General features: G+C 41.8%; 1 protein-coding gene and 1 non-coding gene across 2 annotated transcripts in view; both read right to left on the bottom strand.

Annotated features, from left to right (window-relative positions):
- LOC145416782 (ER degradation-enhancing alpha-mannosidase-like protein 1) overlaps positions 1 to 18,311 on the bottom strand; it is a 34,225-nt gene extending 15,914 nt beyond the window's left edge. Inside the window, exons 1-5 of the mRNA XM_080285702.1 lie at positions 18,036 to 18,311; positions 13,002 to 13,178; positions 9,777 to 9,948; positions 5,069 to 5,252; positions 4,545 to 4,719 (exon numbers count right to left, since the gene is read on the bottom strand). Coding sequence (XP_080141828.1) covers positions 4,545 to 4,719; positions 5,069 to 5,252; positions 9,777 to 9,948; positions 13,002 to 13,178; positions 18,036 to 18,307 — 980 coding nt within the window. The 5' untranslated portion in view covers positions 18,308 to 18,311. The remainder of the gene's footprint in view (positions 1 to 4,544; positions 4,720 to 5,068; positions 5,253 to 9,776; positions 9,949 to 13,001; positions 13,179 to 18,035) is intronic.
- LOC145416808 (5S ribosomal RNA) lies at positions 10,886 to 11,004 on the bottom strand. Its single transcript, XR_013900333.1, has one exon. It is a non-coding gene; the product is annotated as a 5S ribosomal RNA (ribosomal RNA).
- Positions 18,312 to 18,649: the final 338 nt, after the last annotated feature.

The following is an 18,649-nucleotide window of genomic DNA, read 5'->3' as shown; positions in this document are numbered from 1 at the left end:
CACACCCAAGGTGCTACAAAAACCTCACGAACATGGATGCAAGTGGCGTGTGCTGGTACAAGTCTGCAAATGGTCGGATGACCGGGAACATCATGGCAGACTGGTTAACAAGGTGCTGCATACCTGATGCCAGGGCCAAGTGTCGGGAACTGGGCATTCCATTTAAGATGCTCCTTGTGTTTGACAGTACACCAAGTCACCCTCCATACCTAGAGGATCTGCACAAGGATTGTCATGTTGTGTTTCTGCCGCCCCACACGATGTCACTAGTGCAGCCACTGGATCAAGAACTGATCACCACTGTGAAGCACTTTTACCATTAGCAAATGCACGACTACCTATGCAGGAAGACCAACACACAAGAGGAGCTTTATGCCCTACAAGAAGATCATGACGAAGACCTCGATGAGGCACCTGCTCCCGTTCCATCTCCGCCAGCAGCTGTATCCCGACCCGCCACAGGTGACATGACTGTTGAGGCATTTTGGCATCATTTTACAGTGAAGGACGCAGTTGAAATTCTCCTATGTGCCTGGCACCAGACTATACCTGCAACAGTGAACCATGCGTGGCGAATGCTCGTGCCTCACTTATGCACGACCCAGGAGACAGCCATTCAACCACTGGCTGAGGCTGAGGCAGCAACACTGACAGCAGCACAAGCTGTACCAGGTTTCGAGGACGTTACATTGGCGGACATACGAGAAGTGCACGCTGCTAATGAGGAACAGCCTCCTGAGGAAGTGTTGCAACGGATAGACGAGGCTGACGCAGAGCCCGACGCCAAGCAGAGTCAAGTTGAGCAGCCTAGTGTGATGGAGGGCAGGACTGAGCTGTGTATGTCAAGAATAAGCAAGATCCTTGCTGCTGTGGATAAGCTCAGGGAAGAGGTGAAGGAACAGGAAATGAGCAGCCTAAGAACGGAGGAAGTTCTGGTTGGTATCGACAAGCTCTTCCGTTTCTACACAGAGAGGCACAGGCAAGAAATAAACAGAATAAGACAGACACTCTTAACAAGTTACACACAGCGGGCTCAAGTTAGTGAAATTGAGGAACCAGCTACATCGTCTGCTCCTGTTCCCGTTGAGGATGAAGAGGATGCAATGTCAGAGGTGTCAGCATTGGACTTCGAGGGGTTTATGGCTGAAGTGAGTGACTTTGAGGCTCCTGGGGAAGGTGCTCAAGAGGAGTCTGTGGAGGGAAGTGTTGGTGCGGCAGGAGGTGCAGCGGGGGGTGCGGCGCTGTAAGTGTTGCTGCACCTTGGAACTCCTGTTATTTTAGTCCATCAGGCCTGTTGTCTACTGTTGTTAAGGTGACTACCCATAATTTTGTTACTGTAGCTACATCTGTTGTTCAATGTCTGAAAAATATGACCTTTATTATGTTTCTAAGGGCCAAAAAATGTCCAGGTATGAGGGGGTACCACCAATATGTAATTTTTCCTATAAGATTATGTATTCACAGTGCGCGAATTCTCAGTGCGCAAGGTCGTGGACCGCCCAATCTCTCGTGCACTGTGTAAGCCTACTGTATATATATATATATATATATATATATATATATATATATATATATATATATGTATATATATATTTTGTATATATATATATATATATATTTATATATATATATATATATATATATATATATATATATATATATATATATATTTATATATATATTTATATATATATTTTGTATATATATATATATATATATATTTATATATATATTTTGTATATATATATATATATATATATATATATATATATATATATATATATATATGTATATATATATATATATATATATATATATATATATATATGTATATATATATAAATATATATATATGTATATATATCTAAATATATATATATATATATATATATAGTGCCCTCGCACAGTGAACGAGTTTATGGGTGGCAGACGAGCTTGTTCAAAATGAATTTGTTCACTGTGAACAACATGTCTTATGGAAAAAATAGCTCATGGGCGGCACCGTCCTCTCAAAGTCCACTTTTGAGCCACAGAGATGTACTAAACGGCACATTTCAAACACATACAGTTCAGATATATAAAATATATAGCACATGGTTATTTACCTTAAATGAAGCAGACGGCAGTCCTGACTGGTTTGAATACAGGTGGTTCCAAGGCAGGGAGATACACTTAGTTTGTCCTCGCCACATCACCTTCCACTCCCTCATTCCCATCGCCAATCTCGTCCTCATCACTTGACTGAATCACTTCCCCACGTGCCTGTACCTCTTTCACCTCTCCCATAAATCCTTCAAAGTCCAAAGATGACACCACTGACATCACATCATCACTGTCTTCCCCAGAATGTAGCAGACGATGTAGAAACAACTGGTTCCTGTTGTTCTTGAGTTCACTAATAGCATGTGATGAGTGTTTGTTTCTTCTGTTGACTTCCATATTGAGCCTTTCACTGTACTGACAAAAAGTGGTTTCTACTCCACTAAGCACTTCCTGTGTCCTAAGGCAGCTGGTTTCAAATGACTTGACTTCCTCTCTAGGAAGGTACATTGCCACTCGATTTTACTGATCTTAGGAAAATAGACATAGACAAATCTTCGTCCTGCACTGGATTCTGCTCAAAAGGTTGCTCAGATCTGGCCTCTTATGCAGCATCTACTGGGGGGGAGGGGTCGTTCAATATGGGGGATGGCGGTTATGACCTACACTTCCCCCCGAATTTGTTCACTCGGAGTTCAACTCGTTCATTATGGTTTTGTGGACCTGATTACCCCCTGCTCATTCACTAGGTGAATCATTTACTCTGAATACGTTTACTGTGCAAGGGCACTGTATGTATGTGTATATATGTATATATATATATATATATATATACATGTATATACAGTATATATATATATATATATATATATGTATATATATATATATATATAACCAAACCATGCGTGCTTCCTACGTGTCAACAAGTGGGTTGGTGGAGGGTTAGTGCCCCTCCCCGTAAAACAAATAACTCAAAGACAAATGGCCACCCCTTTCGGGATTATGGCGTCTGGCAATATATATATATATATATATATATATATATATATATATATATATACTGTATATATACAGTATATACATATATACTGTATCTATCTATCTATCTATCTATATCATCATCATCATCATCATCATCCAATCCTATGTTGCCCCTTGAGGAGCGTAGAAGCCCGGGGCTAGGCATGTTGGTCCTGACATTTAAGGTGAGAGTGACCAGCCTCACTCATCCCTGAGTGGCATTACATGAGGAATAAACCCCAACCACCCCTTTGGATATAAACCTTCACTGGCTCAATCCAATTGGAGCACTGTAATTACCCACTAAACCACCAGGCGCCATAATTTGGTTATATGGTTCCCACCCAGCATAGTAAAAGGTTTCCTGGTGTACAGGAAACCATTTGGCTTGTCACTCAGTGTAGAGTCACCCATGGGCAGAAAGAAGGGGAAAAAGTGAAGGAAAGAAAGACAGGAGAGGGAGTGTCATAGCCTATATACAAGAATGAATTCTCATGAATCATAATATATAATACATACTACATTATTGAATGAAGGAGAGTAACAGTATCATGGTAAATATGTTTTAGAGGTATATGTCTATCTTTAGCCAGACGCCATAATTCCACAAGGGGTGGCCGTTTGAGTTAGTTGTTTTAAGGCAGAGGCACTCTCCACCAACCCACCTGTTGACACGTAGGGAACAAATATGGGTTGGTTATATTGTTACCACCCGGCACTGCAAATGGTTTCCTGACTTACAGGAAACCATTTGACTTGTCACTCAATGTAAAGCCATCGGAAAGGGAAAGGAGAGTAATGCGAAGATGGGAGAAACAGGAAGAGAAGAGGGCAGACACAAAAATAGGATGACAAAGGCGAAGTAAGAAGTAGGCAGCACTATATCATGAGAGTGGATGATGGTTGCAACCAACTACCACTTATGGCTGCTACCAAACTAGTGACTTTCATGGGAATATTTGGTGAGATTAGGTTAAGTTTAGAGATATCAATACAGCTAAACTGTCTTCTAGAATTTGGGGATGAAGCTTAAGATCATTATTAACACTGAGTTACTTATCACATACCAGTGTGGCTTTGCAATAATAACACTTTCCCATACAATGGACCCACTTGCTATTCAGGCTACAGTAGTTCTAGATGAATATTTAACATAGTAAAATTCTGCAGGTATAGCCTAGGTTTAGGATGCACAAGGCTCCTGTACAATAAAATGTTTTAACCTCTGCTGGGCTGATTCTTTGTAAGGTAGTTTACCTCCCCTGAGTCAATGTTTTATAGATAATGGAGGCGATTTGTTTGTGGCCACCCCTTATGGGACTGAGGTGTCTGGCAATAGACAGAAAGATAGCAAACTGTATTTCACATGATTCTTGCAGCTCGGCCCATGCAGACCTTCATTGTGCCTCATAAGAGGTCTGTAGCTTGGCAAGGATTAAAGTAAATAATAGTACAAGATAAATAATACTGCAATACACACTGACCCTCTTCTCATGTACTGTTTGATCACAGCATAAGTTTCATTGAACATGGAGTAGTCTTCAGGATGGCCAAACAGGATGTATGCCTTGAGAAGGTACTCATAGAAGCTATCGAGGCCAGCACCCACCCCACTCAACTCTCCAACCCATTGTCCCGTGTTGACATCCACTACATTGCCTGTGGTGAGGGAAGATTATTCTTGTGACATCCTACCTATTTTATACATCTTTGTCTTCTCTCTCTTCCTTTTTACAATTCTTATTCTCTGTCTCCCTTTTTTATGCTCTCCTTGTCAACCATGAATCTCTCACTCTCTCTCTCTCTGTTTTACCGCAAATAAAAAGTACATTTTAAAGTTACATTTGATTTATTATTTTACCACAACTGACAATACTGAATGTTTGGAAAAAGTTGCAATATTTTGGAACACATCCCCAATGCACTGCATGGACTGCTTGTAATCATCATTGTCATGATCATCATCCACCTCTTTTCCCCACCCACAGGTGCCAAAAGTAAAACTCACCCAGGAGACCTGTTTTGTTATGACGCAGCTTCCACAAAACTCTATTTGCCCTCCTAGCAGACAGTTCATATGTAGGGTCTCCAATCAATCGGCTCAGGACACCAAACTCAACCAGAAGTGACCCAGCCCCAGCAGTGCAGGTGTCAGTGCGGCTCCCCTTGGGTACTCCCTCACGTAGATTCACCTTAGAAATGGAAAATGAAAATAAATGAACTATCTATCTATCTATCTATCTATCTATTGCCAGATGCCTCAATCCCGTTTGGGGTGGCCACAAACAAATCGCCTCCAAGTCGCCCTGTCCCCTGCCATTTCACTGCCCTGCTCCCAACTCACACCCCCCTCTCTCATATACCTCTCCACCCCATCCCTCCATCTCATCCTCGGCCTCCCCCTCCCTCTTCCCCCCTCCACCTCACTCACATACACTCTCTTCGTCAGTCTTTCACCCTCCATCCTCTCCACATGGCCAAACCACCTCAGTGTGTTCCTCACAACGCTTCCTATCACATCCACATCCACACCACAACGCTCCTTTATATCCTCATTCGTCAGCCTGTCTCTCCACGTGACTCCACAGGCTCCTCTTAAATAACTCATTTCCACTGCTCTCACTCTTGACTTGTGTCCTTCCAACAATGTCCAAGCTTCACTTCCGTACGTTAGAGTTGGTATCACCATACTGTCATGTAGTAACTTTTTCACTTCCATGCTCACTTCCCTGTTTCTTATCACTGCTTTCAAGGAACCAGCAACCTTTCTTCCCTGCTGTACCCTTTCAAGCACTGCACCCTCCAAACCTCCATCCTTACTCATCACACTAGCCAAGTACTTAAACGTACTCACATTTTCCAATTCCTCACCATCCAACCTCGCTGTATATTCACTGACTTCACCTCTCTCAAAGACCATCACTTTACTCTTCCCTACATTCACCTTTAGGTTCCGTTTCTTACACACTCTCTCAAACTCATCCACCAAGCCTTGCAGCTCCCCTTCGTCTTCACTCACAGTATCATCTGCAAACAACAGTACAGGGAGTTTCCAAACACTATCCTCTCTCACCAGGGCCACTCCAACATCCACTACCCTACCTTGTACCTCTTTTATTACCCCATCCATGTACAGACTGAACAACCATGGAGACATGACACATCCCTGTTTCAACCCAACTTTCAAAGAGAAAAATTCACTTAGTTCACCATCCAAACACACTGCAGCCTTCGCACCATCGTACATACTCTTCACAGCATTCAACAACTTCCCATCTACTCCATATATTCTTAACACTTTCCACAATCCTTGTCTATCCACCCGGTCACATGCTTTCTCCAAATCCATGAAAGCTGCATACAACTTCTTTCCCTTCTCTAGAAACTTTTCCACTAAAGATCTAAGAATGAATATCTGATCTACACAACCTCTTCCCTTCCTAAAGCCTCCCTGTTCTTCTCCAACTAATTTCTCTGTTCTTTCTCTAACTCTGTCCATAAGTATCCTACCATACACTTTTCCTATTATACTAAGAAGACAAATGCCCCTATGATTACCACACACTTCTTTTTCCCCTTTTCCTTTGTACAAGGGAATAATTATACCTGACTTCCAATCCTCCGGGACTCTACCTTCCTCCCAGGCCAATCTGCACATCTTCCACATCCATTCTACTACTATCTCTCCCCCATGCTTCAGCATTTCACCACACACTCCATCAATTCCTGGGGCTTTCCCCGATTTAACTTTCTTCATTGCTTCCACAACTTCTATCCTACTGATTTCTTCCTGTCTTCTCACCTCCCTCCTTCTCCCAGCCATTCCCCAGCCACTTATACTCGCATTACTTCCATCCTCTACGTTCAACAATTCCTTAAAGTGTTCTCTCCATCTGCTCACTTTTTCTCCCTTCTCCACTAGTAATCTACCATTTTTATCTTTCACTCCCCTGCTAACTTCACTTCCACCCTGTCTTACTCTTTTCACTTCTCTCCAGAACATTTTCTTACAGTCCCTCCACTTTACACTCAAATTCCTTCCAAATTCCTCATCCACTCTCTTCTTACTCTCTCTTACTAATCTTTTCACCTCTCTCTTTCTTTCCACATATAACTCTCTCTTCCGCCTCTCAACTTCTTCCACGCCCCTATTTCTCATCCATTAATTGCATGCTTTCTTCTTTTGTGCCACAGCCTGTTTCACCTCTTCAGTCCACCACGCTGTTCCTTGCACCCCCCTCCGTCTTCTCTTCCTGCCACACACCACATCATATGCTGCACATATTTCTTCTGCAAATATCTTACACACACCTTCCACGTCTCCCATCTGCTCCAATTCATATTTGCCCAATCGTTCCTCCACTTCTCTCTAATACTCTGCCTTTTTCTCATCCTCTTGTAACCTTTCCACTCTCCTTGCAACTACTCCTTCCTCTCGTCTTTCCCTTCTTCTATTCCTCCATCTTACTTGCATCCTAATTCTGGCCACCACCAAGTAGTGATCAGAAAGTCCACTCCCCCAACCTCTATACACTCTTGCATCCTTTACACATCTTCGCATCCTTTCATCCACACACACATAATCAATCATTGCCTTCCTTTCATTCAGTTCACCACCCACCCTTCTCATCACTCGCCATGTATACCTGTGGATCATTTTCTGCCTGAAGAGGGTATTGGCTATCACCAACCCCCTCCCAGCACAAATGTCCACTAACGCACTCCCATTCTCATCTATCTCAGCAGGCACACCCCACTCACCAACTATTCCATCCACCTTCACATTACCAACTTTACCATTCATATCACCAATCAAAAACACTCTCTCATTCCTTCCAAACTTTTCCATGCACACTTCCACATTTGTCCAGAACTCTTCTCTCACTCTTCTAGCACGATCTTGCGTTGGCGCATACACACACACAATCGCCCACATTTGTATTCCAACTTTCAACTTTACCCACACAATCCTTGACCCAACTGATCCATACTGTCTTATGCTCTTCTATCTTTTACTCACAACTATACATACTCCTTCCTTTGCCCTCTCATTCTCATCTACTCCTGCACATATACCCCATCCATACTCCCATTCTCTCACACTTTCTCCTCTCCATTTTGTTTCAGTTATTCCACATACATCCACTTTCGCACCCTCAAGCACCTGGACAATCTCTCTCTCTTTCACCTCATCATTCGCTCCTCTTACATTCCATGTACTCATTACCAAGTCCTTTGTCTGGTCCTGGGTCGTCATCATTTGGTCAGTCCTTGTCCGAGGCTTCTTGTTCGTTTTTTTTAGTTAGTTGTTTTCCGGGGAGGGGCACTAACCCTCCGCCAACCCTTTTAGTCGCCTTTTACGACAAGCAGGGATACTGGGGGTGTATTCTTGAAAACCCCCCTACCCCCAGGGGCGAAAACCCCCATACCCCCAGGGGGGGTATATAAAAGACTGACTACTACAGTAAACAAAATTACAGAGTACGTGCATCAACTAACAAAATAAATTTGCTTGGTGTTACAATATATCCAACTGATTTTTGAAGATATTGTAGTTGCAGCAGAGCAACCCCAGTCCGTCTGAATGTGCAGACCGATCAACTGCAGTCAAGCAATTGCCCCTGCAGGTCTGTCTCATGCAATTAACCAATGTGTCCTTACAGCAGAAGAGTGTGGAAGCTTGTTGAAGATATTATATGCATATATACTGGAATTTACATTGCTCCTAAAATTCATAAAATGTTTTGGCTTAACAAGTAGCTAAATACATTAGTTCTGGTTTATCAATGTATAGTAACATACTAGAAAAAACAGTACAGTGGTTGGAAATGGCTGTCAGGAATCTAATAACACTGAATACAAATAGTGTCCATGCTAGAATGAGCTGTGTACCATACAGATACAGCATAAGCAGAGTACTGCAAAAAGTAAAATACCATATGTCAAATGATCCATCCATCATCCAATCCTACAATGCCCCACGAGGAGCGTAGGAGCCCGGGGCTAGGCAGTTGGTCCCAACATTTAAGATGAGAGTGAAAATTACTTATATTATTCTGGAAAGCAAATATTAATCTGTCCTGTATAACTGCTGCTGAAGGTGGAAGATAAGTTGGACGACCAAGACGGTATGAAATGGTGCAGTACAAGGCTAGGCTTATAGGAGGTGGGGTTTAGTGACATCAATGCAGACAGTATTACTCATACCTTACAAGTGGTATGAAGTGCCCTGTATATGGTATGACTAACTTGTGGGATGGAGTCTAGAATTTTGTTGCTTCTACTAATTAACAGTTTCTATTTCATTTGCTTCTGGATCAACCCAGCAAACTGTTATGGGACTCTTGAAAAGGATGCTGATCATAATGATAATGACATATTCATAATCATGATCTCAGGACAAGATTCCTTGGAAATCTGAAAACACCTTATCTCCTGTCAACGGACTCTTTTTATATATATTCTGAGCTTCCTACTTTTTTTTTTTTCTGTTTAACATTTTGAGCTTCCTACTCTATTAGCAAACAATTCTGCTCAGTTTAGGAGACATCATTCACACTGGAAAGGTCAAATATATTTTACATTTGTTCCTTCACTACCAATGTCCTTCCTGAGCAGAAAAAAGTGGTAGAAAGAAAAAAAAAAAATGCATAATAGGTCAATGCAGTGAAAGGGGTTAAAAATGAATTTAAGCTTAAAAGGTTTTCTAAACTTACCCTTGGGTGAGGAAGCCCAGTCTTGGAAGTGTGGAAAGCAGGGAGAAAGCGAGAAGCAAGATCTGCTGCCATTTCTAAAAGTTCACCATCATACCAGTCTGGCTCCAGCTGACCAAATGGCCGGCTCTCATCCTGGATCAACAGGTGTGCTGACAGCAATGCTCCCAGCAGCCTGGAAAAGAAAAATATAATTACAGAACTGCTTACTGGTATTTTACTATGCATTTCTTGCCCCTGGAAACACCTTGATTATAAGCCTTCAGTCTCCAGAAAGCCAGCCATGGGCACGGGACATTCTCAAAGGTCTGCTGTGTAAAGTTGGGGCAGGCAGTGTAATATCTGATGTTTGGTGTTTTTGCTGCTGAGAAGGTACATCTGACTGTCATACACTGGTACTGTATCAAGGCAACACAGACACTAGGATAACTACAGGGTAGACAAAAAGCATTACAGCACCTAACTTTTAACTAATCTGCCCATGTCTACTTTATTTCTTGTTTGAAATAAACAAGTTGTATGCAACAGAACACTCAATAATAACTTAAAACATGTCTTATTTCATGCACAGTAATGTTCACCTAATATCAAAGATTTTCTCCAAGTTTAGCTGACAGAATGGATCTACCCTAACTGTTGTGAGATACTTGATCAGCCTAAATATGTTTATGTGAATGATTCTACCAGTGGGGTGGAGCTAAGCATGTTAAAGTCTGAATGATGGGTGAATGATGTACACTACAGTAAACCGCTCCAATTATCAAACCTCCCTACAGTACACTGAACTTTGGCTATATAAATTTCTGAGCCTACTAAACCTTCAGATATCAAACAGAAGGCCAATTTATCAGGGTAACATGGTTGCCCGACCAAACAAAAGGTAAATAAAGACAGTAGTAAGTACTGTATTGTTGTCTTTTCTGTTCTATCATTATTCTGCCAGACTAAACGAACGGTGAATAAATCGTAATTTTTCTATTTAAGCTTTTGTTTCATTCATTCATTCATTGCCAGACGCCATGTATCCCAAACGGGGTGGCCAAGGGCTTAGAGTTAATTGTTTTACAGGGAGGGGCACTAATCCTCCACCAACCCCACTTGACACGTAGGGATGCCAACAGCATCTGGTGTTCCCAGGCGGTCACCCATCCAAGTACTAACCAGACCCAACGTTGCTTAACTTCGCTGATCGGATGGGAAGCGGTGTACTCAACGTGGTATGGCCGTTGGCAGGTTTTTGTTACTGACAAAATATTTAATACTTCTGTAAGTAGTATCATGGAACATTGCAAAAACCACATACAACTGACATACTGAACAAGCTTAAACAGGTATAATTCTGTGGGGTATCCGATGAACAAGTAAAATTATAACTCAATCCTGGGGTCATTATATTCCTCCCTAATGAATACTAACTATATCAAATTACTGGCTACATCATCAGCCTTTTCCACCAGTTTAGTTTTATTTTTCAAGGGTTCACTCTATTTCATTTTTGAAGTGGACACTGATTATAGTTTTTATCATCATCATCATCATCCAATCCTACATTGCCCCATAAGGAGCATAGGAGCCCGGGGCTAGGCAGATGGTCCCGACATTTAAGATGAGAGTGACCTACCTCACTCATCCTGAGTGGCACTATGTGAACAATCAACCCTAATCACCCCTTGGATATAAACCTTCACTGGCTCAATCCGATTGGAGCGCAATAATTACCCACTAAACCACCAGGTGCCAAAAATTTGGTTATATGGTTACCACCCAGCATAGTAAATGGTTTCCTGGTGCACAGGAAACCATTTGGCTTGTCACTCAGTGTGGTCACCCACAGGCTGAAGGAAGTGGAAAGAATGAAGGAAAGAAAGACAGAAAGGGGAGTGTAAAGTCACCCGTACACAGAAGGACAAGGAAAGAATGAAGGAAAGAAAGACATAAGAGAATGGAAGGAAAGAAGGATGGAGAGGAAAGGGCAGACACCCAAGAGCAGCACTACATCAAGTGAGTGGATGGTGAGCGCCCCCACCTACCACTATTAAATTTCATTTCTATTTTTTCTGTTAATCTGTTATGTTTATTTTTCAAATGCCTGGCAGTCTCGTGGCCTAGTGAGTTAAGTTGTTTCCACGTGGATGTGGCCCATGAGGGTCTCATTCCAAAGGGTGGTTGGGTTTTATTTCTTACATAACTTATGGGAAAAAATAGGGTTAGGTTAACTGATCCTGTTCACATCACCAAATCGGTGTCTAAACTGTCCATTCTCGTATCACTGGCTTCTTGTATAGTGGATGCTTGTATAACAGGACTCGCCTGTACTTCCCCGAGGCCCTGATTTACAATACCTAATGGGGTAATACTGTGTTGGGTGATGGCTGTTGGAAATTTTCGGTTTCTGGACCCTTAAAGATATTGACAATGATGATGATGATCATCATAATTATATGTTCTGGTTTGTGGACACTTAAAGATGTTGGCAATCATCATCATGATCATAATTATAATCATCATGAAAATGAATACTGTATGATGGTGATAATTAGTTCCTCTAGGGAACTTAACATTTTCCTGTACTCTGGATGCCACAAAGCATCAAGGCTTTAAAGGCACAACTGTTCTTTCAAAGCCCCTGGGTGCATCTGATGACCGTATGTCAGGCAAGTTATGCTCACAAAAAAAAATTAATACCTCTGAAGCTCCGAAAAGGTGTCCTGAATCCAATGAGCTTCTGCAAATATGCACCAAAGGTTCTGACAGCTAGACAAGAATGAGACTGGGTGGCGAGTTGGAAAGGGGGTGCTGGAACAGGAAACTGTTGAACTGTTACCAGTGAACATCTGAAATACAGTTACTGTACAAACATAATCAATAAATTTTCTTCTATCTATCTATAGCCCGACGCCCTAATCCCGCAAATGATGGCCGCAGACAAAACGCCTCCAAGTCGCTCTGTCACCCACCATTTGACTACCCTCCCCCCAACTCATTCCCCCCTCCCTCATATACCTCTCAACTCCATTCCTCCACCTCATCCTCGGTCTTCCCCTCCCTCCACCTCACCTACATACAGTGACAAATTATATTTACACAATGGTAAAAGCTATCCTATGTTTACAGGACAGTTCTTTGTCTACAATAATCAACAGTATTGTGTACTTTACACCAGTACTGACTAAAATTAATACTGCTAACCACTACATTATGAAATTATAAATATCTACAGTATCTTGCCTGATGTTGGCCTCAAAGACCTGCACAGTTGAGTTCTTATCAAAGCTAACATTCTCTATAACCAGCTGGACGGCCTTGCGGAACTCTCCTGCGTCACCAAGGATGGCCAGTGTGTCTAAGGCATCAATCAACGTCAAAGAATAATCTCCAAGGATGTCATTTATGTTGATGTTGGACCTGCAATGAAAGAAAAACAACAGCTTTAAGATATGTTCTCAAAAAGCTGGAAATAATAAAGTAGGCTAACATAGCTACAGTACTGTACAGTACCGGTACAAGTGCTATAATGTACAGATAATTTTCAGGAAAATCACAGATGAGTAAAGCAAGCCATTATCTATCTACACCTAGATGCATGAATCTCGAAAGGGGTGGTCACAAACAAATCCCCTCCATATTGCCTTGTCCTCTGCAATTTGGCTACCCTCCCTCCAACTCACACCCCACTCTCTCATACATCTCTCCACTCCATCCTTCCATCTCATCCTTGATATCATCCTTCTTCATATATACTCTGCTATAGTCGAGGCACACGACTGTGAGGTTGTAATTATCGTACCCTGGCAACCTACCTGTCAAAACCGTGTACGATTTCATATCATAATACAGTTTACACAAATCATATTATTATACACGAATATATTAAATACGAATACTGTTGTACATGAACATATTATAAACGAATCACAAGCGTTTCATTTTATATACGAAATCGGAAGCACCGTTGACAGGTAGGTTGCCAGGGCATGATAATGACAACCTCAGAGTCGCAAGCCGCGACTACTGTCAGCCTCTCATTCTCAGCAGGCTAATACACTGTGCCTTAATCAGTTTGTTTCCAGCTAGTACCAGTTTATACAGTATACAGTCAGGACTCATTATACGTTTGTTGACTTTGTGATAAATCGCTAGAACAGTGAACTAAAAGTTATGTCCAGTTTTCCTATAACAACAATGAAATCATTGCGAATTCACTAAAACGACGATTCTGGTGGCTACATATGACAATCCTGTGTGTACATAGTGCCTCCCGTACAAGCTGACAGTCAGCTGTTTCAATGACGATGGCCACCCAGTGTTTACGAAATCTAGAACGATAATTCTGGTGGCCATGTATGACAATTCTGTGTGCACACGGTGTCTCCTGTGCAAACTGACAGTCAGATGTTAGAGTCAGGGTGGTAGCCCAGTGTTTACATTTCCTGTGATCATCTCTGCTTTGATCCATTTGTGCGTGAAAGGTCACTGAAACACCACTGCTATCACTAAATCGCAGTGCAAATCCATAAAAATTACCAGTGTTTGACATACTACAGAACACTGATACTGTATTTTTCACACAAACACACACACACACACACACACACACACACACACACACACACACACACATACACACAAACAAACACACTGCTTACTGGCTCAATGGTAATGTTCTCGCTTGCCATCTGGTAGACAGAGTTCGTGCCTTGCTCAGGCTGTGAAAAGTTTCACTGATGAAGTGGGTGGTTACTGTCCCCCTTGAGCAAGGGGATGGGTGTGTGCATGTGTGAAGGTCACAGCCTTGCCCTTAGATTGGACTATATGAGCTCTCAGCTTCCTTCCAGAAGGGTAAAAGCTGACGATCACGACCATCAAGCGATCCTGACCGACCCGGTCAAATACAAAATCTGGACACTGTAATGATGAGTCTACAGTATCTAACAAGATATAAATGCAAGACACCACTGAAGGTGTACAAAATCAACATACAATATTTGGCAGAAACCACAACTGGATTTCAAGCATTTTGAAGAACTGTTTATTTATATCACAACATCTGGAAACACTTCCCTTATTTAACACTTGTCACAAATGAATAATGAGTGAGTTATTATGGTATTTAATATGCTAATTTATATGTGCTTACCTCCTCCTGCTGTCCCTCACCTCTACCTGTATTAGGTACCGGTAACAAAATTGCACCAAAACAGTATCATGCATTCAGGCACTCAGTAATAATGGCATGTTCAGTAGCAACCACATGACCACGGGACGGTGAAGGTAGGTGTAATCATAAAGCAAAATAAAATATTTATATTCATCAGACGAGACAGTCATACAGAAATCTCACAAAATAATATAAACCTCGGCAAACAAATGAGAACACATGATATTCCGTAAAATCTTAGTTATAAACTCACAGAAGACGTTCTGGAAGAGTCTGCTATTCCTGTGTATCCAGCTCTGGACTTTCAGCTGAACAGGTGGTGGTGGTGGTGGTTGGGCAAATTTTATTGAAATGAATTTTAGCTTTTGCAGTTGTATATGATATTTTGGTTACTCCAAGCCCTATCTAGCCCTTTTTCAAACATAAGAAATTATTTGGCTTCAATGATATACTAGGGAAGCACAGGCCTATTCCAATTATTAATTTTACAGTATACAGTAAAACCTTGATATAACGGAATTCAATAGACCGGAATTCACTTTTATTGAACTCAAGGAGCTACTGGGCTAAATTCCTATAAATCGGAAAAAGTCCGATAATAAAGCCATAAGCAGTCCAGAGTGTCTGACCAGCTATGTTCACCACAGTAAGGTAAAATAAAAGAAATGTTTATCAGTGTACTGTACAGTACAATTATACATATTATACCATTTGATTAATGTAGTGATGTTATAACACAGAACAGTACTGCAGTGGTAGTTAACCCCTAATACGTGGCCATGGACAGCCGACCCCCCCCCGGGTGGCGGGGTTGTATCGCGGTCTGAGTACCTGTAGGAAAATATTAGCCAAAAATCAGAGATTAACCCTAGAACATTATACTTGTTATGGCAGATAGTACTTACATTCAGCTTTCTCCAGAGACAGGAGTTGAGCCTTCGTGGACTACCCAAGGACTTGTGGAGACTTGCAAAGTTGGGTAACCAAATCTTCACTTTCACACCTCCAGCAATCCGGTTTTCCCTCAACCACAGCCTCATTCTGTCACAGTAAACTTTATACTACAACGTACAGGTAGTTTGGAATCCGTATTTGTACAATAAGCACTGAAAATAAGGCTAAAATCAACGGAGCGTACGGCTGACATGCAGCGCAGCGGCGGTCTTCCCGTCACTCAACAAACATTTCCATTTTCACAGCTAAAAACATGTATACTACATTATTTTCAATCATATTACTTCCCAAAAGATCACCACGGCGCGCTTTTTATTGGGCCTTACGCCCGTCACTTTATTCTCGTTCCTGTCGGCCGCTCGCACTGGATCAGAAGAGCTAGAACTCACCATAATGTCACTTTGAAAGCCTGCGGTAAACTGACGCTAAACAGGGGCAAACCGTGCGAAAAAAAGCTAGTGCTACAACTGGGGAAACAAGCGTTTTCTATTAGCATAAACTGCTTGTGAGAGGAGAGCGCAGATTTATAGTTCTGAGCAGTCAGAGCGCTGCCATGTGTCACAGCCAGGCTGGCCGGGCCGTGGTGGTGGGGGGGGGAAACATGATACTTGGCAACAACGAAGGTCAGTAGTACAAAGGTAAAGTACTGTATGCTAATTGTAGCTAAAGGGTGGTGGTACTGACAGACAATACCAGCTGGAACATCCTTGCCCGCGTTTATTCAAAATTAACTCGAATCGCAAATGCGACGCTCCTCCGTTATGTCCTTTTTGGCGAGCGTCACAAACGCGATGATCCGCGTTTAAGGGGTTAAATCAGTTTAAAAACCGTTCATGCGATCCAGACTGTCTGCTATATTGGAAAATGTCCGGAATAGCAGGGGGAAGTCCGGATGTCGCTTTTATTGGAATTTTGCATTTTTCGGAATTGTTTGGGCCCCAATTAGTCTGTTATAGTAAGGTCTTACTGTATTCTACTTCAAAAAGAATTCTTTCTCTTGTTAAGTCGCAAATCTCTTGAATATTTTCACACAACGTCCTCCTGCTGCCTGGTCCTCTCTTACTGTGAAAATGTCCAGACATACATCTGGACCAAACTCCCTATACGGTAATATATGAAATGTTTCTATTATGTCTCCTCTTGCTCTTCTGTAGGCAAGTGTGGGTAATCTTAATTTTTAAAATCTTTCCTCATATGAATACCGGTAGTTCTTCAACGTAGGTACCAGTTTACTTGTCCTTCACTGTACGTTTTCAAATGCCTCAAGCTCTTTAATCAAATACACATTATAAAATGCAGTAAGGTACCATAACCCACTATGAACTAAAAAAAAAATGCCCATTACATATGCTAGTCATCAAAAATCAACAAAGTCCTACCAACGACTCATTGCAATATGAAATTTGGAAATACTGCATGACTGTCACATATTAATAAAAAATTATTGCTGTTATCTACATAAGCACTGCTTCACTGCTAAAATCACATTGTTGCCTTCTGCTAAATATTAATCAAACCAACCTCCTCAGTTAGAAGTTCTGGTATAACAAGTACCAGTCCATCTAATATGAGTGAGTGTATGTATTCATGACCTAGGCCCCCTACCACACAGTCAGTAGGCTAGCTCTGTGTGGAAAGGGGCCCTACGGGAAACAAGTCACTTCAGCCCATAGTTCTGGCCCTGGTCACTCCAGCCACTAGTTTTACCAACACTAGTCATTATGGCCTTCCTGATAGTCTGATACAGAAATGTCTCTCCCGAGAGCATTAGGTTAGGTTAGGGCAGAGTGACTTGGGGTGGGATGCCGATGTGACTAGGGTGGGAGGCCAGAGTGACTATAGTTGCGGCGCATGACTCTGAGGTTGTCATTATCGTACCCTGGCAACCTACCATTCAATGTGCATCCCATTTTGTGTATGAGACGCAAGTGATTCGTGTATAATAATATAATTCGTGTATGTGATATGAAATCGGATGCACTTTTGAATGGTAGGTTGCCAGGGTGCGATAATGACAACATCAGAGTCGTGCGCCGTGACTACAGGACCTGTAACACTAGGGGCTGGAGTGACTTGAACATCACCCTACGCTACCTACTTTGGCTGCTTCGAAGAAATCTACGTAGGCTTCTTGTGAAGGGAAAACTTACGGATTGTCATGGTCAGGTCCTCTCCCTCTGCAATATATTGGGTTAAGCTCATCTTTAGGGTAGGCGTATTTCATGTAGCTGTCATAGCCAAAATAAAACATTTCTTTCGTGTCCTTTTTGAGTCTGAGCCTCTCATTTTCAGGCAAGCTTCCATATTTCCTTTCCACCTTATTCAATGGATACCTGAATATATTGAAGGCACTTTCGGTGGTATAAAAACCTTGGAAAGCTATATAGGAAAGCACTACGTAAAGTGAAAGTAAAGACACCATAATATCACTGCTTCGTGAACAGCTGACATGTTGTAAACACAGAACAAATGACGACCGAAAAACAGAAGGACGTGTCAACTGTCACAGCATCTGCTATATAATATAGTATTTTTTCAACACAAAATTCGCAGTAATAATGATAATTATACTACTATCAATAATATTTTTTTTTTTACATTTCCGGACTGACAATGGGTTTTCTGTTGTCTATATACTTTGGATGCTACAGCATAAATTTGTAACCACTGACTGTGTACTGTACGGGGTACAGTATGTGGCAAGACTACTGAGCTCAGTGAGCTGAGCCCAGAACATTCATCCAACAAGTTTGATTTTACAATG

The sequence above is a fragment of the Coenobita brevimanus genome, chromosome 107 (assembly GCF_032717465.1).
Source record: "Coenobita brevimanus isolate Jiangsu-jjx chromosome 107, ASM3271746v2, whole genome shotgun sequence".
NCBI classification, from domain to species: domain Eukaryota; kingdom Metazoa; phylum Arthropoda; class Malacostraca; order Decapoda; family Coenobitidae; genus Coenobita; species Coenobita brevimanus.
The sequence above is the reverse complement of the archived record's forward strand: the minus strand, read 5'-3'. Positions and strand labels throughout refer to the sequence as shown.